This window comes from Anolis carolinensis, chromosome 2 (assembly GCF_035594765.1).
Source record: "Anolis carolinensis isolate JA03-04 chromosome 2, rAnoCar3.1.pri, whole genome shotgun sequence".
NCBI lineage: Eukaryota > Metazoa > Chordata > Lepidosauria > Squamata > Dactyloidae > Anolis > Anolis carolinensis.
Window position 1 is genome coordinate 306,003,534 of NC_085842.1, and position 22,643 is coordinate 306,026,176.

Below are 22,643 nucleotides of genomic sequence, written 5' to 3' on the forward strand. Positions count from 1 at the left end.
AATACTTTTCAACCACGTCAACCAATATTTCCTCTACATACAAAACCCCCAAACTTTGAAACCACAACACTACTCTGTCCCATTCAACCTCGCCTAGCAACAATACCTTATGTGCAAACCGACCAGGCTTTTAACCTACAAACCTATTCAATACCATTCAGTCTGGCCAAACAAGAATTCCCCTACTAAGGAAGTACCCACACTTCAAAGCGCCTCTTTGATTAATGCTACCACTCCAACCACTCCACAAAACGGCCAGACTTTCATGCTGCAAGGCTATTCACTCCTATTCCACCTGGCCAACAAATAATTCCCATAAGCCACAGCAACGCGTGGCCAGGCAAAGCTAGTTTATTATAAGGAGAAACAAATTTTGTGCTGCATTAAAACTAGGTAAATTGAATCAGATAAAAACACTGGTGATGTGAAAGAAATATAAAAAGTACACATTGATAAAAGCGTGTAGGTTGGAAAATTGTTGCAATATCTGCTCACAAAGGATAATTTATGGTAACACAAACATTTGTACACTATCCCATTATTTGACTTCTACAGTGAGATAAAACTCCATTAACTGGATTTCAGTCACAGGTAATACACCTGGAATTCCTTGATAAGATATGTATGAATCATTTTATGCTTTGAAATCCTTGTTCAAGAATTCTTCCAGGATGTTTGTAACTTTAACCAGCTACTAGAATGTTTTTATTCCTCTTCCCTCATTGTTTCCTTTTCTTTGAATGTCGTCTCTTTTTGAATTGTAAACTTGTACGGATTTTTGAAAAAATGATCCATATATAAAGGAGTTGGAAAATGTTACTTTATAAAATTAGAATCTGATCTTTAGCCTGGCATAAATTGTCAATGTATTCACATTATTATTCTAAACATGCTTAACAAAAGAGTGAAGTGTAGGGAGAATATAAATATGGAGGCAGCTATCCTGAGGTGTACTTAGCATATGAACTTTCTATTTTTATTTATTTATATATTTTAGATATTTATATAAATCTATTTATATTTGCATATCACTTATACCGGCTGTTAGGAATTGTGGGAGTTGAAGTCCCACACACCTGGACAATTGCAGCGAACCATCAACTACGTCACAAGGGCTTAAAACAGTTTGTTATTTAAAAACGCTGGTGGCAATTGTGGGCGGAGCCACTGTAGAAGTCACCTCCCTCTCCCTGTAAGTGGGCGGGGACAACGAGGCCACGCCCCATTTCGAAAAAATACCCGCCGCGTTTTTTACCCTTTGGCCGCTCGCAGGCCCCGCCCCTCATCGGCCTCGGCCAATCACGGAGCGCCCTGTTGGCCGAGCCGGGCTGCGTGCGGCGAAGAGCAAGATGGCGGCGCGCTGGGTGCAGAAGCGGAGGTGGGCCGGCGCCGGGGAGCGGGTGCTGTGGGCCGCCTTGCTCTTGCTTCCCCTCGCGGAGGGCACCGGCCAGGCGGAAGGCGGAGGCGACGCGGCTCCCGTGGCTCCTCACCGGCGCTTCGAGTACAAATACAGCTTCAAGGGGCCGCACTTGGTGCAGGGGGACGGCGCCGTGCCCTTTTGGGTTCACACAGGAAGTAGGTGTCCGACCAGCGGGGCGAGGGGACAGAGTGCAGCTGCAGAGGGAAGCAGCAGGGCCTCTGGGCATGTGCAGAGTGCCCCTGAGTAAAGCAAAACCTCTGGGCATGTGCAGCTCAAGTAGCAGGGCCTCTGGGCATGTTCAGAGTGCAGCAGAGTGAAACAGCCTCTGGGCATGTGCAGAGTGCCCCTGAATAAAGCAAAACCTCTGGGCATGTGCAGCTCAAGTAGCAGGGCCTCTGGGCATGTGCAGAGTGCAGCTGAGTACAGCAGAGTCTCTGGGCCTGTGCAGAGTGCAGCTGAGCAAAGCAGGGCCTCTGGACATGTGCATAGTGAAGCAGAATAAAAAAGCCTCTGGGCCTGTGTAATGTAAAGTACATGGCCTTTTGACATGCGGCAGTAAAGTACATGGCCTTTTGACATGTGCAGAGCGCATTTGAGCAAAGCAGGAGTTTTGGACGTGCAGATCAAGTAGCAGGGCCTCTGGGCCTGTGCAGAGTGCAGCTAAGTAAAGCAGGGCCTCTGGACATGTGCAGAGTGCGGCTGAGTACAGCAGAGTCTCTGGGCCTGTGCAGAGTGCAGCTGAGCAAAGTAGGGCCTCTGGGCCTGTGCAGAGTGCCCTTGAGTAAAGCAAAACCTCAGGGCATGTGCAGCTCAAGTAGCAGGGCCTCTGGGCCTGTGCAGAGTTCAGCTAAATAAAACAAGATCTCTGGGCCTGTGCAGGGTGGGGCCTTTGGACATGTGCAGAGTACAGCTGTCTCCAAGGTTCTCATCTTAGAGAATATGAGGAAATGAGGAACCCCTCTGGCATTTATGTGCATTTCCTTTTGTTATCATCTATTAATTTATATCAATTTTTTTGTACAGTAGGCCCTCAGTTAACGGGAACTCGCAAGTTATTGGAAAAGCCACAAAGAACAGAAACTTTAAATAAAAATTAATATAAAATCAGTTTTTTTGTAATATTTATTTTATTTATTTATTGTATTTCTATACTGCCTTTCTCACCCCTGGGGGTACTTAAAAGAGTGTACAATGTAATAAATGGCAAAAAATCAATGCTGCACATACTATAAAAGCAATAGATACCATATATAAATCAGTAACATAGAAATAAGAGCTAAAACCATTTCAAAACTATACAAAAAGCATCAAATATGGACATAAACGTATTAGACATTTTAACCATTGCACTAGTCCTGTGGTTGTTACTTAGCTGCTTCAATAGTACTATCACTCTCCGAACGCCTGCTTGCATAGCCAGGTTTTGAGTTGTTTTCTGAACACCAGGAGGGAGAGGGCTGATCTAATCTCACTGGGAAGGGAGTTCTACAGCCGAGGAGCCACCACGAGAAGGCCCTGTCTCTCGTCCCTATCAGTCGCATCTGCGCGGGTCCAAACAATTTTACATTTTCTTTTTTCATTATATGTGATACAAATGATCTGAATTGACTTCCTTGTTATTAAACCAGACCACTTGTCCATTTCCAGCAGGTCTAACACTTTTATAGTCCACTTTTCTTTTGAGAGTAGTTCTTTATTTTTCCATTTCATATTTATGTGCACTTCCAAGCCTGTATGAATGTGGTAAGTAACTCTGGTCCACTTTAAATACTCTATAAAGGTTTCAAATCTTGGCTGATTTGTGACGCCAAGCAGAGTCAGACCTGCTTAGTACTTGGATGGGAGATTGCCAATGAATCCCATGTGCCGCAGACAGTGGACGAATTGGCAGAACCATTTCTGAGTATACCTTGCCTAAGAAAGCGCTGTGAAAATCATTGCTGCACTGCAGAATTATAGTACTTTGACACCACTGTATGTACCAATACTAGTGCCACAGCTGTGAGTAGTTAGATTGTACACTTTAGGAAAGAATGTATTCTTCTCATTTAGGCCAAAGTCCTATCTGCTGTCAGTTCTTGATATTTCTGCAGTTGCTTATTTGCTAGTTCTGGAAATGTCTGGATACGAAACCATTTGCCGCTTTATGGTGATGTGTCACTATTGACATAAATGAAGGGTTGACTTTTAGGCTGGATCTAAATTGCCGCGTCATTTAGTTTCAGAATGCAAATTAACTGCATTCTGGAACTGGATTATTATGAGCCTACACTGCTGTATAGTCCAGTTCAATGCAGGTAATCTGCATTCTGAAACTGGATTATATGGCCGTGGAGAACCAGCCATAGTGCTTCTCACTGTGCTCAGCAACCTCTCCAGCAATGCTTCTTATCTCCTATTATCATGAGTTTTTTTGCACTCTCCAAATAAAGGTAATGTGCTCCTGTTAAAGCATATAGTGGAAAACTCTAGTGGGCTGACCTTAATTTTTATAGCTTTGTGTTTACTATTCTGTCACTGATTAAACAAGCTCTTGAGATAATGCGGCAAATCCAACAAGAGCTGGTCAAACTCTCAAATTTTAGGACAGTGGGTTTGAAAATCATAAATAGGGAATAAACAAGTGCATTTAAAAACTCTAAACATCGATATAAAATAATATCTTATAGTTTATGGATGGTTTGATAGGTGCTTTTATTCAGAATTGAAGTGTAATATAGGGGGTTTATGAAAATATATTTGCAAACATTTAGTTATGTGTGTTGTGAATTTTCCGGGCTGTATGGCCATGTTCCAGAAGCATTCTCTCCTGACGTTTTGCCCACATCTATGGCAGGCATCCTCAGAGGTTGAGGAGGTCTGTTGGAAACTGATATTACATTACTTGTTGCTGTAGACACAGGATGGTTTCTACGATGTGATTTACAGATGGCATTTTCTTCTTCCAAAGATAAATTGTGTGGTTTCCTCTTTCACTTACTGTCAAAAGTCTACATTTAACCAATACTTGGGCCAGTCATGATTATCTAAGACAGTGGTTCTCAACCTGTTGATCTCCAGATGTTTTGGCCTTTAACTCCTGGAAAATTTAACAACTGGTAAACTGGCTAGGATTTCTGGGAGTTGTAGTCCAAAACATCTGGGGACCCTCACAAGATATTTATAGGGCTCAAATATTGGCAGTGGTGATATATTGTGTTTACTGCACTTTACCCCTTAGGATAAGGGTCAATTGTTAAAGAAATGACTCTTCTCAGTTATGTAAAATACTTTCTACAATTGGAGGCACTATCTCTATACTGAAAAGTCAATTTATCTGTTTGTACAACGGCTTTTGCTAAGGGAAGAGGACCTCTGTGATGTCACTGAATTGACTGTTGCTAGGTGAAGAGACCCTCTGTGATGTAACTGGGAAAGAAAGGTGGTATGTGTGTGAGGGGAAGGGAGGAAGAAAGGAAAGAAAGAAAATGAGAAGGGAAGGGGCGGGACGGAAAGAAAGAAAGATGGGATGGGGACAGCGGCAATTCTGGGCACTGTATCGGCTAGTAGTGTATTAAAAACTGACAATAAAAGCTTTTTAAAATAATCAAAACATCTTTCTTTAAACAGTATAAAATTATATTGAAAGGATGCAAAAGTGAAAAAGAAATCCCCATATAAAGAAAAAAGTCACTAACTTTACTAATTTTCTTTTCAGATGCTATTCCCAGTGCTGATCAGATAAGGATAACTCCATCATTAAAAAGTCAGAGGGGATCAGTATGGACAAAAAGCAAATCCATATTTGAATATTGGGAGATTGAAGTGACCTTCCGAGTAACAGGAAGAGGGCGAGTAGGAGCTGATGGACTGGTATGTGGAATGGTTACCTTTGCAAACACCAATCAGTGGTACAAACTGGGATGCCTAAAACGTAGGTCTGAATTTTTCTGAACAGGCTGTCTGGTTTACAGAAGAGCAAGGCTTAGAAGGTCCTGTTTTTGGAGCAGCTGACAACTGGAACGGTGTTGGTGTCTTCTTTGACTCCTTTGACAATGATGCAAAGGTTAGTGGACATGCAGAAAATGTTTAATAGGTAGAATTTTGCTTTCTATGCGCAGCTCCAGTTTGTATGAGATGGTTAGGAAATGGGCATCTGGATACACAGGAGGGAGAATGTGAGAACTTAGTGTCCCCCTATATATTTTCTCCAGATCAACCCTTATTTGTTTTGAATGAAGTTTGTTTCCAATTACGTATATGTAAGAATGCAGTTAACCTACTAATTGAATTAGTATGCATAATACATAATATAAGGGTATACTTTAATGTATTGAAATAAAATTATGCTTTTCCATCTGTTGGATCAGGCCAAAGGTCTGTCTCAACTAGCATTCTGCATAGTTGAGATAGACCTCAATGGGTTGGAAATAAGTTATGGAAGCCCACAAATAAAGGCAACATCTTGCCCCACTGTTGCTTTTGAGCTAATAGTGCTCAAGTGTTAAACTGTTCAATATAAATATTATGGCCACTCTCCATACATTTCTTGTCCCTTTTCATGTTGCATGCAAGTAGTGTGGGGGTATTTATGGTTCCCAAAAAGTTTCAGACATTCAAATTTTTGAAAGCATCAGTGAGATTGTGGGGAAAGATCAAAGTGCTGTCTTAAACGTTAGTGCCTTTAATTTCTCCAGTTGTGTATTAGGCCATTAGGTTTTATTTCAGTTTCTGAACGGTGCCTTTCCCTGTTCCCTGCTTACACTGAATACTAATATTTTAAGTTGGCATTGTGTATTTTCTGATAAGATAGGAAATATCAACATTGATAAGAGCATTCATGATGATGAATGCACATTTTTGAAATCTGAACTTCAGAAGAACACTGTATTTTCTTCTTAGACAGTTTCAAGACACTGGTGAAAGAATTTCTGATGTTTAATGTTATTGTTGAGTCTGAACATACTTTTATTTTGATTTCTGCTCTTCCTTAGAAAAACAACCCAGCAGTGGTTATTGTTGGAAATAATGGCAAGCTTCATTATGATCATCAAAAGTAAGTTGCATATTTGCCTGATCTTTGTCCATTTACAGAAAGAGATCTCTAGTTTTAAATGTATTCTATCTTTTGTACCTAATTCCAGAAGATTGCAGTGATGAAAACAGATAGTATTATTTGCTTAGAGTATTTATACCCAGCACTTCAGCCAAAACAGCTTCCCAGAGTGCCTTTCAAATTGGGAATTTGACAATTCCCTGCTACCCAGGTTTACAATCTAAACAAGAGATGACTCATAAGAAAAGGGGGATGTCATTGGGGGATCAAGTCCTGCAGATGCTGGCTGTTCTTCTCTCTCTCAGAGGCAAGAGCAATGGCAGCTGGAGCACAGAGAGTAGGGCCTCTCACCAGATACTGGGGCAAAGGCATAATGGAACATAGCATTACTTTAAGAGTCTCTTCCTGCATCTCCAACTACACACAAATCAGTTTTCCAACTCCCACTCTTCTTACCTACCAGCACTAGATCAGTTTATATGCTCTTCTGTCTCGCATCCCACTTAAAAGGGCAATTTCACTCGCATATCCCTGCCATATCCCCTTAGATAGCATAGTTCCTTGAGGGTGGCAGTGTGTATGCCTTCAGGTTACTCTTGTGGAACCTGTCCATTTTTTTTTCTTACCCGCCAGAATTACATGAACAGTATACAACAAGAATCCAAAAATAGTCTTCTTCACCTTCCCAGTCTGCCACAGGCAGGCAGAATTCTGTGATGCAGGAGGGCATACTAGAGATAACCATCTGTGGTTTAACTTCCTTTGCCTGCCCTTTTTGTTCTGGTTTTGTGATGTTGTTCAAGACTTGTAAACTGTGGTTCTTTAAATCTTTGTTCTGAAGTTTTTATTTCTATGTCCTCCCTCTTAAAGTGATGGTTCAACGCAAGCTTTGGCATCCTGTCAAAGAGATTTTCGTAACAAGCCTTACCCAGTCCGAGCAAAGATCACATACTATCAAAAGACACTGACGGCAAGTACTCTCAAATTCCTATTAGGTTTTATGTGTATATTTAAGACTTGAATCTAAATATTACTTACAGTTCCAAAAATTGCCAAATAGGTTTCTTTTGAAGGAGGAAATGGTGAAATATACAGTAGAGTCTCACTTATCCAACATAAACGGGCCGGCAGAATGTTGGATAAGCGAATATGTTGGATAATAAGGAGGCATTAAGGAAAAGCCTATTAAACATCAAATTGGGTTATGATTTTACAAATTAAGCACCAAAATATCATGTTAGACAACAAATTTGGCAGAAAAAGTAGTTCAATACGCAGTAATGCTATGTAGTAATTACTGTATTTATGAATTTAGTACCAAAATATCATGATATATTGAAAACATTGACTACAAAAATGCGTTGGATAATCCAGAACATTGGATAAGCGAGTGTTGGATAAGTGAGACTCTACTGTACTATGTATTAGTGTTTGAGGGACTGTGCAGCTTTGCACTGCCACTGATTATATTTTCAGCTTATTTTGTGACTTCAAGTCATTTCCAACTTGTGGAATTTTCTTAGCAATATTTGTTCAGTGCTCAAACTACTACACTATGCTGACTCTTGTATATGAGCTTATACTGAGAAATAACATAACAGCTGGGTCTCCATAGTAGTGATAAGTTAGTGTTTTAAGTTGTAATTTCATCACTGATATTATAGGTAGATTAAGATGTTGGAATAAATATTTGCCTTTCCCCCAAAACAGGTTTTTCATCTAAAATGGCATAAGCTGAACATAGGGCAGTGGAGAACTTTTTATGATGTGTGAGTGGGTGTGCATGCATACATTATACAGATATGTTCTACAGCTGGGTTAACGTTGCCAACTTGACATAATTATGCAAGTTTTACATGCAGAGGTTGCCTAGTCTAGGGAGACTACCATCTCCATAGCCTGGATGGCAGAACTAGAAAAACTCCTTGGAGTGTCACTGTTTGTTGTATTCACATTGTTGGCCTAGGTACAAAGTTGGCTTCAGGCTGGATCTACAGTGCCATGTAAAACAGTTTCAGAATGCAAATTAAGTGCATTGATCTGAATTATATGGCAGTGTAGTCTATAAGCATTGCTGGAGAGATTGCTGAGCAAAGTGTGAAGTACTAAGGCTGGATCTACACTGCCATATAATACAGTTTCAGAATGCAGATTAAGTGCATTGATCTGGATTATATGGCAGTGTAGACCCAGTTTAGGTCTTTGTAAGGCAGATTTATATCTTTGCATCTCTTTTCATAGGTATTGATAAACAATGGCTTCACTCCAGACAAAGAAGACTATGAGTTTTGTGCCAAAATAGAAAGTATGGTGCTACCACCTCAAGGATACTTTGGAATCTCCGCAGCAACTGGTGGTCTTGCAGGTGATTTTTAATACTAAAGATAAACTTATCCTTATTTTGTAAGGGATGATTTCTTTCCTTGATACCACACAAAATGCTTGCAAATTCACCAACTGTAGAATCAGCAGTTATGACTAGCACTAACTGATAAAGTCTTTGGGAGGAATTAAGAGGACAGGGTGTACAAGTTGAAGTTGTTGGACTGGCTGTTTCCTTCCACTTGAATGCCTGTATGGTTCTTGGCACTTGTGCAATCAATGCTGTTTTAAGAGACAATGTATTTTTTGTATGAACTGCTCTTCAAGAAGGAAGAGAATAAAATCAATAGCTGTGTTAATGTGACTACTATTGAGCTTGTGTTACTACTAGAGGCATTCTTTTGTTATGTTGAGATCTTAAGATCTACTGTAAATGAATTCAAAGAATTGACTAGTCGTAGTGGAATATGTTCCTTGTATAGCAGATTTGCTTATTTCCCTAATGATAAGGCAAATTGTTCCTGAGGGCTTTGAAACAATGTGGCTGCCTACAACATTGGGGTAGAAAAGCGAGACGAGGAAACATAAACTCAGAGCTCTCTTGGGTGCACAGACCTTGTCATTCTTTGGAAAGCAGCCATGTTGCCTATTATTATTCCAACAGCCCTGCTGGTAAGAAGACCCAGGTTATAGCTACAGGAATTCATAGTAAACACTATAGTGGGGATCCAAAGCGCAACAGGTTCTGTTTGGGGTCTGCACTGGCCTTTGAAAGTGCAGTGAACCCCTAACAACAGATTCTAAACATGTGGACAAGATCTTTCCAACTACTCTACAGCATCTAGTAAATCTGAACATGTATTATGTAATCCCTTCTTAAACAACCAGAAGCCTTATGACAACTTAAAGACAAACAAGAATTATTTGGCATAAGATTTTGTGGATTGTGAGCTGATTCAAGAGGAATAGGAGGCCGCAGTTCACAAATGATTATGCCAAGTGAACTTGCCAACAAGTCTTTTGACTTTGTTGAAACAGACTAAAGTGGCTAAGCTCCTGGCAATAGTTAAAATACCTATTGCTTTAAGTTGATCTCCTTTACTTCAGTCTTTTGCTGACCATAGCAAATGACCACTGCCATTTTATTCAGTGTCTTATTGTTGGTGGCATAACCCCATTTTACCACACTCCTAGAGATATAGCTTACAGATGGTTATCTTGACACATTTTTCTTCCCTCATCTGAACCCTGGGTGTTTCTAACCCCACTGTAGCATCCATCTATGGAGTTGCATTGAGGATGTGAACGCAAAGACGATTGGGAAAAACAAGAGAACTGTTGCAGCCCTCTGATCTGCTATATATTTATTAAATGTCAGGTTTTCATAGTAATATTTTTAAAAATAAAATCTGAAAAGGTGATGATGCCAAGATGTAGAGGTCCTCAGGCATCCTAGCACTTGCCCCATCACCTTATAAGCCTTGCTGGACATATACACGTTGATGCCGCCAAGCAGTTGTCAAGTGTAACAGTCAGGGGATAATCACATTGTGGACTTGATGAAAGCATACTTGTTTTTATATTGACAAGTCTTTCTACTGTGCCAAGATGAGAGGAACTCATAACTTGATCTGTTTGGGATTTTTCTCCAGATGACCATGATGTCTTGTCTTTCCTAACCTTTCAGTTGACGGAGCCTGGCAAAGAAGCGGTAGGCATCCTTTTAGATAATTGCAAATACTGTACTTGAAATTCACTCACTCACTGGGGATTTGTGGAAAGAAAGGTTTTCCCCATTCATTATAGAATTTCATATTAAGTTAAAAGAGTTTCTCTTCTCAGTGAGCATGATCTATTTGTATTGATTATGATATGATACCTATATGGTTGGACCTCAGCTTCCACAAGGGCTAGGGCGCAGCATTCTTGTAAAATGGAAAAAAAGCATTAATATTTCTAGCATCAGGCCCCTGTGATTCAGCGGGTTAAACTGCTGAGCTGCTGTACTTGTTAACTGAAAGGTTGACAGTTTGAATCCTGGGAGCAGGATGAGCTCCTGCTGTTAGCCCCAGCTTCTGTCAACCTAGCAGTTCGAAAACATGCAAATGTGAGTAGATCAATAGGTACCGCTCTGGTGGGAAGGTAACTGCTCCAAGCAGTCATTGAGTGTATTTAATGCTCTCATTTCATTGCATCTGTATGAAGATGTATTGCCCAACTCCACTTCTAGATATCAGTAGGGCATATCCCAGTGCAGAAATTTTTTTAAGCTTTAATAAGCTTTTAGGGTTTCTCATTAAATAATTCTCTTTCAAATTTTGTTTTGAAGCCTCCACCTGATGCAGAAATTCCAGAAAAGGACAAGGAGAAGTATCAAGAACAGTTTGAGCATTTCCAGCAAGAGCTGGACAAAAAGAAGGAGGAATTTCAGAAAGAGCATCCTGACATGGAAGGGCATCCCAGTAAGTGGCCAAGGGATGGGCTTGGAATGCATAACTCAATTTGCATATTTGCTTTCCTAGTGTTACATTCATCTTTATTTGATACTAAATGAATATGAGTCTTTGTTATAATGTATGCATGAGGAATGGTTATAGAAATTTCTGAAGCTCCAGAGTTAGTGCAATGGAAGCCCTGTAAACTTTGGAGAGCCATTACATTATACTTCAGTTTGTAACACTGCAAATAGCTGCATGAACTCTGAATATAATTGGTCATCTTCTTGTGTCTTTATTCCCTTTATCTGTTGCCCAGTATACAGAGCAACCTAAAATGATTTTGAATAATACTATTAAAAGATTTGGATAATTTATCCTTGCTTTTTATTATCAAACTCTCATGAAATGCCTTCTCTTGCTGTTTGAGCATAGGAGCAAAAATCACACATGATTCAGGATGGTAGATATGGTAGATATCATGGTAGATATCACAGACATATCAAAGAGGTGGAGTGTACACCAATGGAGTTCTATGGTGATTATGCAGTAGTGAATTAAGCACTACTCAGCTGAATACACAAACTGATGTAGAATTCACAATTGCAGTTCTCAGTGGACATCTGCATGCAAATGGGAAATGGCACCACATATTTAGTTCTGTGTCTGCGACCTTCGGTTTCATGCAAACTTGCAATTGCCCTTGTGTTAAGGAAACATACCTATGTGTAAATCAAAACCAAGATGCTAAGTTGTATGCTAAATTCTTATACAGTTTTAACTTCGTGTGAATATTTCCCAGCAAGATCCCTTTGGACCCTTCATTATGTAGCTGATTGTGCAGCAGTATCTCCTAGAATCATAGAGTTGGAAGAACCTCGTGGGTCACCCAGTCCAACCCCATTCTGCTAAGAAGCAGGAAAACTCATAGCAGTCAAAGCACCCCCGATAGATGGCCATCCAGGCTCTTCTTAAAAGCCTGCAAAGAAGGAGCCTCCACTACAAATGGTTTTTTATCTCCCCAGCCATTGTGTCAAATTCTATTTCTGGATAGCATGTATAGGACTGCACTGTTAAATAAACAGTTTAATATAGGTGTTTGTATCCCTGATAATATGCTTTGTTCATTCTTTTGTATTGTCCTGTGTTATTGGGAACACCAATTAATGTGGTGGATGGCCAGTTAGAAGTATAGCTGAAGGTATTCAAATGCTTAAATGGGAAATTGTTAGCCATATGGGTAAATGAGTGGTGTCCAATCGAGAGCATATAACTGGAATGTCCTTTTTATTGTTATTCTTAGCGGAAGATCTTTATGAGACAGTCAGTGATCGTGAACTAAGGCAAATCTTCGAAGGTCAAAACCGAATACATCTAGAAATAAAGCAACTCAACAGGCAATTAAATATGATTCTGGATGAGCAGAGAAGATACGTCTCTTCGTTAACAGATGAAATTTCCAAAAGATCGACTGGTGTTCCAGGGCAGGTAGTGAAACACACTCCCTGATATGTGTGTCTTCCCTACTGGTGTCACAATTCTTTTCTTTGCCATTCTTCAGCAAGACTATTGATGGAGTGTGTTTGTTTTTTTTTTTATTGAAGGTCTCCCAGCAGGGAATTGACATTTTTGTGAAGACTCAAGAGGAGGTCCTAAAACAAGTTGGTGAAATGAAGTAAGAGCAACTATGTGAAAAAGGGCGTAATAGCCTGGTTATTTGATTTTCTGTTGTGCGATATAGATACTATTGTTGGTATGAATTGTACAGATAACCAAAGAATAACAGAGGATTTTAAAAATAGCATTGCTCATTATAATTCTTCCTTATTCTTGGAGCCTTATTATCCTTTAGTTCTTCTTTAAAAAATACTTCAAGTTTTTTAATTTCCTTGATTTAAGATTCTTTATCTTTTAATCCATATCCTAGTCAAGCAATCAAGTAAAATCTATTTACAAAGTACTGGTAATGTCTACAGATACTTGTTTCACACTGCAATGGGGTAAACAATGATGAGGTTAGTTTTTTGTGCAGTAAAAGTTATCAAGTGTAAACCTTCATTACCATCAGTCTTGTTAATAGAATTATGCTTCACTGTGGAACATTGTTGATCTTTGGAGAGAGTTTGGAATGAGGATCAGTATTCATTCTAGCTACCTTATTTGCACTGCTGTTCTTCATGATTCCGTCTTGCATATGTGTCCTATGCTTCTACAGAATTAGATTAAGATCATTTTGGAGTTGAAATCAGTAGGCTGTAGCTACTTACTTTCTGCCAGATGTATTTCTTGTTGGTGGGAATCCCTTGTAGGTGGGTGTAAGCACCTTCTTTTTTCTAATTTCTACATTAATTGAGACCTTACGGGAAAGATCTTAGAAAGTGTATGAGTCTTGTGTCCTCCTTGTATTCATTTGTGGTCTTGAACATAGGAACAGTGGTAAACCTTGCAGTGCTTTGTAAGAAATGTCTTGGGGTCTTTGTATAATGGTTCTGGACTGTGGTGTTTACCAATATTAATAGTTCAAGGACAGCTCCTTCAGTGTACCTAAGTAGGTCAGCTTTTATAGACTAAAGATTATGGAATGTACTTCCATTTTCACCCGTGTTCTTTGGAGACAGCTTTCGTTTTAATATTCTTCACAAATCTTTGTAGTAGAAAAGTAAATTAGATTTCATTGTTAATATCAGAAGCCTGCCCTTTTAGTGACTACTTATTAAGGAAGCTTTTGCATAACATCATCTTAATATTTTCATCTTGAGATTAAAGAATGTCTTGTAATGGATAAAAAATAACAAAAACAAATGAACATCCCTCTGTCTTTTGGGTCAACCCTGGAAGGAAGAGACTTAATGTCTATGTAATTTTCCATGTCAAGATGTTTCCTAATCGCTTTATAAGAATAGACTTCTGACTTATGTTGTCAACTCGAGGAGGTTGGTCTGTGTCTCTTTTAAAAGGAGCTTTGTTGAATGTCAGTGCCCTCTTATCAACTGTTATTGTATTTAAAACTTGTGGGTTTTTAAAATTTGTATCAAATAGTAGTATTTTAAAGAGATTAGCCTTTGTAATTTACTTTTTTGTTTACGCTAAAATATATATTTTAATTATGTTATTCCTTGCAAGCAGGTAACAAATTAATTCTTTTCTGATGTGTATACTGTGACAGTTAAACACCACCTGTCAAACAGGGAAGACAAAAAATAATTTTGGTTTCAATAAGTTTTGAACTTTGGTTACTAACATACAGTAGAGTCTCACTTATCCAAGCTAAACGGGCCGGCAGAAGCTTGGATAAGCGAATATCTTGGATAATAAGGCGGGATTAAGGAAAAGCCTATTAAACATCAAATTAGGTTATTATTTTACAAATTAAGCACTAAAACATCATGTTTTACAACAAATTTGACGGAAAAAGCAGTTCAATACGCAGTAATGTTATATTGTAATTACTGTATTTACGAATTTAGCACCAAAATATCACGATATATTGAAAACATTGACTACAAAAATGGCTTGGATAATCCGAGGCTTGGATAAGTGAGACTCTACTGTACCTGGACCGTTACAACATAACTTCCTCTAAAGTTAAAATATTGAATTTTGGGATGGTTTAAGAAGCACATTTCTTTAATTTTAATGTGTGTTTCTTCATATGATTTTGTTTTTTTAAAAAAACCTTCCATCCTTTGTGTACAAATAAAACCTCTGACTTAAATCCAACAGATAGTTCTAGTTAGAGTAGAAATATCAAATCGATTGTTATTAAAGAGTAAGTCAATACTTATGCTAACCTCACTGATCCAGTGGGCTTACTCTGATTGGAATTAGCAACTGGATTTAGGCCACCTTTTTGGATTATAAGTATTACACAGTAATATCTGCAAATGTTCTCTCCTCAACTATGGTATGTTTTTGGTCTTTAGGCATTGAATGTATTTTAGTTACTTAAATGTTGCAATTATGATTATTATATGGTTGAATAAGGAGCTTTGGTAAAGATTGCAGACAAAGGCAGTAAACAAAGAGTTGCAGTAAAGGCACCTTTGTCCGAAGAAAGTTTAAAATAAATTTAAACATGGGCATTGATTATTCTGTTAAGGAAGAAGGGATTAAAGTCAGATGTTGATATTCAACTAATCCTCTTTGCAACTGGGAAGAGGCATCACAACAAGAGAAAATTATAAGAACATATTGATTAAGGGCCATGCTTGGTTCCATTATCCAATCAGTTTAGATTTGTAATATCACCGGTTACAGTGTGCACTTTTTATGGCTTTAATTTTCTTTTCTGTAAGAGCAGAAAGGAGTTTATGCCAAGATAATACTCTGTATTGCATTGATGCCTGCAGGAAATGAATTGTCATGTAAAAGGTAATCGTGAGCCATAGGTCTTAAGTCTTCCGTTATCCCTAAAGCACAGTGAGGTTGTTTTGCTGTCTTGAAGGAGATTTCAGTTTCTTTCAAATTATGATATTATTTAAAGCTTTGGAAGATTTGGATTCAAATCATTCAATTCACTCATCTGCTTATTTTTTTCAAGAGTAGAAATGTGTGCTTAGAGAGGGATTAAGACTCCAGTCTTATTCAGGGACTTACTTTTGAGGAGACAAACATTAGATTGGCTTGTGAGATCTGAAATAATTTGCCAAATCAAATAGAACAATGTGGTTAAATGTATTCCATTCTGTTGTCGAAGGCTTTCATAGCTGGAATCACCGGGTTGCTGTGAGTTTTCTGGGTTGTATGGCCATGTTCCAGAAGTATTCTCTCCTGAAGCTTCACCCACACCTATGGCAGGCATCCTAAGGGTTGTGAGGTGTTGGAAACTAGGCAAGTGGGGTATATATATCTGTGGAATGTTCAGGGTGGGAAAAATAACTCTTGTCTGCCTGAGGCAAGTTTGAATGTTGTTTGTCCAGCTTGATTAGCATTGAGTAGCCTGGCAGCTTCAACGCCTGGCTGTTCCCTGCCTGGGGGAATTCTTTGTTGTTTTAAAATCAGGACAGTAAATAAAGAACAACACTCAGAGGACAGGGGAATTCCAGACATGAAACAATCAGGTTAACACCTCCCAACAAAGGATTCCCCCAGGAAAGAAACTGGACTTTTCAAATTGACTTAAGGAGACCTACAAATAAAAGATTCAGAAAGCCAAGAGTTGCTGGTGCTGAGAACTGGTTTTTCTTTCTTTCCTTCCAGAAATTCCATCGGAGAAGCTCTAAAGCTAGTCAGTGGTATTCAGCATGCTGGGTCAGTTGGGGGAGTCTATGAAACAACCCAGCACTTCAATGACATCAAGGATCATCTCCATGTCGTAAAGAGGGACATCGAACATCTAGTCCAGAGAAATGTGGTACTGTTTTCTGTGTCTTATGTTCAAGCAGTTTAGTGAGTCCATACGCTGTCATTCAGGGACCAATTTGCAACCTTGGGAATAGGTGTCAAAACGTGCTGAACAAATGGATTAGAGCTGCGTGATCGCTACTTTTATAGATAGCTATGTCTCCATAAGGAGCCCCGGTGGCGAAGTGTGTTAAAGCATTGAGCTGCTGAACTTGCAGACCGAATGGTCCCAGGTTCAAACCCCGGGAGCGGCAGGAGTGGCCGCTGTTAGCTCCAGCTTCTGCCAACCTAGCAGTTCGAAAACATGCAGTTGAGGACAATTTTTCATTTTACTGCTGAGTGATTTCTGTACAACTGACTTGGTTCATGATAGCATTGCCAGTTAGCATGTGTGCAGGAAGCAATATCTATAAGAACAGGCTGGAGCATCATAATGTGCTTATAGTTCATGGTTGAGTCACTCTTCTAGTCTTGCAAATCACGTCCAGAGAAGGCAGCATTCCACACATTTGTTTCACATAAGATATTGGTTTTTAAGTGTGTTTTTACGATCGTTTGTTTTACTATATTTTGTATTAGATGTGGCATTAATCTTGCCTTTATGTAAGACCGCTCTGGGTCCCCCTGGGGAAGAAGAGCGTTATATAAATTAAATAAATAAATGACTTAGAAAAGGAAGGAGAAACTCTCCTAAAATCCAGAAGGGTTGCTGCTCCTTCACCTGAAGCAGGGTTGTTCCAACACAATTTGCTATTGAAGCAGAAGAGATGAGATTCCTCCCCCCCCCCCTTTCAATGTGCAGAAGCTAAGAGGAATAGGATTTGGATCCTAACTCAATACTGGTGTTCTTTAATTTCATGTGAGGGCAATAGACTAGTTCAGGAGGACCAAAATAAACCATTTAACATGCGTAAGTGTGTCTTCCCATAAAGGGAAAGAGCTAGGGAGTTGAGTGTAAACAGTGAGGACTATCATCCTGTAGTCACCTCACATCTTGTGGAACCCTACATGCTTCCATATTACATGCTCCATGATTCCATTTAAACTGCTGCATCTGCATCCCGTAAAATCTTGGGGTTTGTATTTTGTAAGGCACAAAGCTCTCTGGCTGAGAATGCTAAATGTCCCTCTCTAAATTACAAATCTCAGCTGTCCAGATGCTGGAGCCAAAGCAGTTTACATTATAATGTTATAGTGTCAAAAGTGCCCCTGTTTTGTTGATTTGTTGCAAACGTGTCTCGTTCCCTTCCTCATCCATACTGCCAAATAACATCTTGAAGTGCCAGAAACTCTGTGAAAGGCAAAATCTGCAGCCCTGCATTCTCCCTGTGTTAGGCTTGGGCAAACTTCAATCCTCGAGGTTTTTTAGACCTCTGGCTATTAGGAATTGTGGGAGTTGGTCCAAAACACCTGGAGGGTCGAAGTTTACCCATGCCTGCCCTATGTCATCTCCAAGGCCTTTTTATGAAACCATCTGTAGGGAAAGGGTTGGAATTGACATGTCTGTGTTCTAGAAGGTAGGCAAATGATGGCTTCAGAACACTGTTTGATTTTGCCTATAGGGGGAAAAACATATTCCCTTACATTCTGGCTAGGGATCTTTCAAAACTGGGAGTCAGTGTTGTGTTGTTGTCCAGATTTACCCTTCAAGGGTAAGGCTCGCTTTCTCCTATATTATTGCATGTATTTCACCATCAGATTAAGTCTTGCATTCTCTTATATGGAAGTACATTATAAATAACTCTAAAAAAATACATACTGGGTTTATTCCTGCTGAAAAATAATTTCTACCATCTTGTTTTGTAGCCATCAAATGAAAAACCCAAATGTCCAGAGCTGCCACAGTTTCCATCTTGTTTATCTACGACACACTTTTTTGTATTTGTAGCAGTCCAAACGTTATTGTTCATTGGTTACATCATGTATAGGTAAGCAGCTATTGTGAATGTTTTTGCAAATCACTTCTGAGTTATTCCTTGCCTAGGAAACCCTATGGAATTCATGGAGTCACCATAAAGTCAACCATTAGGGAATTTGAAGATGCATGTACACACACACACACAATAGTGTGGTAGAGTTGAATTGAATTAGTGGCCCACAAGCATGAAACAATGCTCCAGAAGAAGGCATCAGCAAGTGTAGAGAAACTTAAAATAACATTACAGCAGATGTAAAAATAATGGGTTTCTTAGTCACTGAAGGAATACCGATTCATCTTATCAATTATTCATTCATTTGCTCAGTTCATCTTTCTATCTTTCTTTTAAGAAAGGGACTGAATGTGACATACAATCAAATAGAATAAATACAATTAAAACATAGCAGAGATAACAGCATTGTCAATTTAAAAGAGAATTTGAGAACATTGCTCATCCTTCTGCAACAAGTGAGGTCAGCTGCCAAAGTATACTGACCCAGGAAGCCCCTCCCCCTCCCCTTGGTGAAAATGTCCCCTTGTTCTCTAGAGCACTGCTGCTTAAACTGAGGGTCTGGACCTCAAAGGGGTCTTAGCATAATGTTAGGGTCCCAAATGTTGGCAACCTCGTGGCTGTTTTAGACATTTACATGAATTTGTTGTGCAGTGTTTACATGGTCTCTGCAGAAAATGCTTCAACTGTACTTCATAAAAAAGAAAAACCAGCCTGTTTAGCGAGCCTTGCAAGTGTTTGTTTGTTATCAGTAAATGTCTTGGGCCAAAAGGGGTCATGAGTGGAAAAGTCTAAGAAGTCCTGCTCTACAGCACTTTCTCAACCTTTTTCTGGCCATGGCCCACTTCTGGCCTTGTTTATTTACTTTTGGTCCTTCTGTCTTACCCAGGACATCCCAAGGGGGGCACAGGTGAAAATCACATATTTACTAACAAAACATTTTAATGGCCACCTTTCTAGGTTTTGCTGTGCAGAGCAGCATATAAACAAGTTTAGTTCATTTGCAGCGAGGTTATGAACTTACCCTTATATTACCATTGCATTCAGAGAACATGCTTGTTTCCTTGCCATTAAGGTAGGCAGTTAGAATCATAGCATTGGGAGAAACCACAGTGGCCATGTAGTCTAACCTCATTCTGCCATACAGCAATACACAGTCAAAACCCTCCTGACAAATGGCCATCCAGCCTCTGTTTGAAAACCTTCAAAGAAGGAGACTCCATTAAACTCTGGCAGTGTATTCCATTGTCAAACTCCTCTTACTGTTAAGAAGTGCTTCCTAATATTTAGATATAATCTCTTCCTGATGTTTGAACCCTGATGTCTTAGGCTCAAGAGGAGCAGCAAACAAGCTTACTTTATCTTCAGCATGACATGGTTATCATGTCACCTCTTAGATTTCTCTTCTCCAGACTAAATATACCCAGCTCCCTACGCTGCTCTTCATAGGGCTTCAAGGTTTTCAAGCCCTTTCCCATTTGGCGCAACCTTCCTTCTTGAATTGTGGTGCCCAGAATTGGACAAAGTATCCCCTCTCTTGGGAGGCGCTCCCTCCCAAAAGAAATACAGCTGGCTGTTTTTAAGAAGGTTTTGCTCAGCTTTCAGTTGAAGATAGGTATTATATATACAGTAGAGTCTAGCTTATCCAAGCTTCGCTTATCCAATGTTCTGTATTATCCAACGTAGTTTGCCTTTTAGTAGTCAATGTTTTTGTAGTCAATTTTTCAATACATTGCGAAATTTTGGTGCTAAATTCATAAATACAGTAATTATTACATAACGTTATCGTGTACTGAACTGCTTTTTCTATCAATTTGTTGTAAAGCATGATGTTTTGGTGCTCAATTTGTAAAATCATAACATAATGTGATGTTTAATAGGCTTTTCCTTAGTCCCTCCTTATCCAACATTTTCGCTTATCCAATGTTCTGCCGGCCCGTTTATGTTGGATAAGTGAGACTTTACTGTACTATTTTTTGCTACTGGTTTAACTTAAGTCAGTTTTTTTTTAAAAGCCTGGTTACATTATTTTTTTTTATTGATGTGGAATGGTACACTTTGTATTTGAAGCCACACTTGAAGGAAGTGCTTTTGAAAGGCCGCTAAGAAACGCATTTAAAATACATTTAATTTCATTTGACTAATTTATCTCTCTCTGTTTGTGCAGATCTCAGCAAGAAGCAGCAGCGAAGAAGTTCTTTTGATGACCAGTTTGCATTTCAGTAGGCATATGCAGAGCATTATGTGAGCTGCAAATGAGGGAAACTTTAGTGTTGAAAATGCTTCAATATTTTCAAATTCTTGAGTTTTTGCTGCATACGTGGAATCTGGGATGAAAAGGCAAAATTAACAATGAGAACTGTGGCAAAAATGGGACAAGTCGTAACTCTGTCCTTGAGTTTCCCAGAGAAGCTGGAATGAAGCCCCTTACTCTACTGTCCCAATACTTCCATGGAAGAATATCATGAAGAGAACTCACCCACATTACTTTATTATTATTATTATCTGGTTTTGAAAGGTGCGGTGGCCAGGAAGATTTACTGTCATATACTTGTTTCAGATCTGATTGGCAGGATGGAGATCTTAAAATTTCATTGTTCTTCAGGTTTTATGGAAAGATGTCTCCAAACCTTGGCAGATGGTGTGGGAAATTTCAAGTTGTTTTAGGCCTGCCTTTCCTCGCTGAAAAATGAGCAGAAACAGCAGTTACCAACAGACATTTGAATGAGAAGAAATCTCTAGAGCAATAGTTCAGTCCTCAGTGGGGTTTTCTTTCATGAAGGGAAAAATCTACAGGAAATTGTAGTCTTTTCCAGCATGGCTTGATATAGTTCTTTATACTTTTGACACTGATCATACTTTTCCAAAGGTGTCCTTTAACCTCTCTTCAAGGAAGAGATTTTAGCTTGCATGACTTTAGAATTCACCTTGGCGAGAATATGAGGGTGGCCTCTTAAAAATCAAAATACCTACTGGACATGTTTTATTGAACCCTTCAGAAAGACACTATCATCTCCAAAGCATTGTGTTCAATAACCCAGAAGCATTTCCTAAACACTTCACAGTGTTCCTACAAATTTTCCCTCCACTAATCCTTTCTTATTCTCCCACTGCTAATCCCAGATCAGTATTGTATTTAAAAAGCCACAAGTATTTTGTCTGCCAGCTTTTTTCATGTAAACATTCTTAGGGAGGTCCTGAAATAGGAAATATTAATGAATCCCAGCCTTATCTTTGGCTGGTTACTTGTGCTGCCTTCAAGTTTACATGATCAAAGTATCCCATATCCTTAAATTGGATTCAGATGTGACTGGAACTCCTCTAAATGGGGTGTTTAGCAAAAGGCAACTGTAGTCTACAGCTTGTCAACTCCTCAAAGCCCCTGTTAATTGGGTCAGTGGTGAGGCATTCTGGGAATTGTGGTCCATCAGTATCTGGAGGGTCCGCATTTTGGGAATGACTCTTCTACCGCATTCAGTATTACGTACATTGAAGTCATTGTCCCTGACGACTCTGAGGAAAAGAAGAAATCTATGCAATGGAGACCTGGTTTTCAAAAACCCTTCCACCAATCCCAGCTATGACATTGGTAGCAGTAGTACATCTGAAGGAAGAACCTGCTGCTTTGCAAATAGGGATAGATTAGCAAAGACCAGCAGCAACAACAAAAGGGCAAATAGCTCGTCCAGTTCCACACCAGCAAGATTTTGTTTTTATAAATGCCTTGGAAAAATGACTGTAGAAAATAAAAAGCTGTCATTGTAAGAATGATCTGCTGCTCAAGTGATTGTTAATGTTGGATTTTTGGCCTTCGGCTTCCTTGCACCAGCACCAAAGAAAATGCCACCTTGACCGTAGAAAGGGATTTTTCGGTGCTTTTAATTTTATAAGAACTGATTCTATTGGTCCCCCACCTTTTGAGGGGAGGGGGAATATATTTGGGGAAATGTGAATCCCTGTGTAGATAACATTTTTATTTTATTTTCAATATGCCAATTTTCCCAGATGTGATGCTTTCAATTTGAATATTAAAATATTGAAGCAACCACCATTGTATCTTGTGTTCCAATCAGCTGAAACCAGGCTTCAAAGTAATTTACAGGCTAGAATTAATGCTACAGCTAGGCTTTGGTGATGGAATACTACAACATTGCAGCCTT

At 39.3% G+C, this 22,643-nt stretch overlaps 1 protein-coding gene across 1 annotated transcript; it reads left to right on the plus strand.

The window, feature by feature from the left end:
• The first annotated feature begins 1,303 nt into the window (after nt 1-1,303).
• Nucleotides 1,304-22,529, plus strand: lman1 (lectin, mannose binding 1). The gene is made up of 13 exons (XM_003225950.4): nt 1,304-1,575; nt 5,118-5,272; nt 5,358-5,465; nt 6,394-6,455; nt 7,326-7,425; nt 8,697-8,820; nt 10,430-10,488; nt 11,107-11,239; nt 12,516-12,700; nt 12,817-12,887; nt 16,412-16,565; nt 18,362-18,483; nt 20,651-22,529. The coding sequence occupies exons 1-13, from the start codon at nt 1,350-1,352 to the stop codon at nt 20,685-20,687; spliced, it is 1,536 nt and encodes a 511-aa protein (XP_003225998.1). The 5' UTR covers nt 1,304-1,349; the 3' UTR covers nt 20,688-22,529.
• Nucleotides 22,530-22,643: the final 114 nt, after the last annotated feature.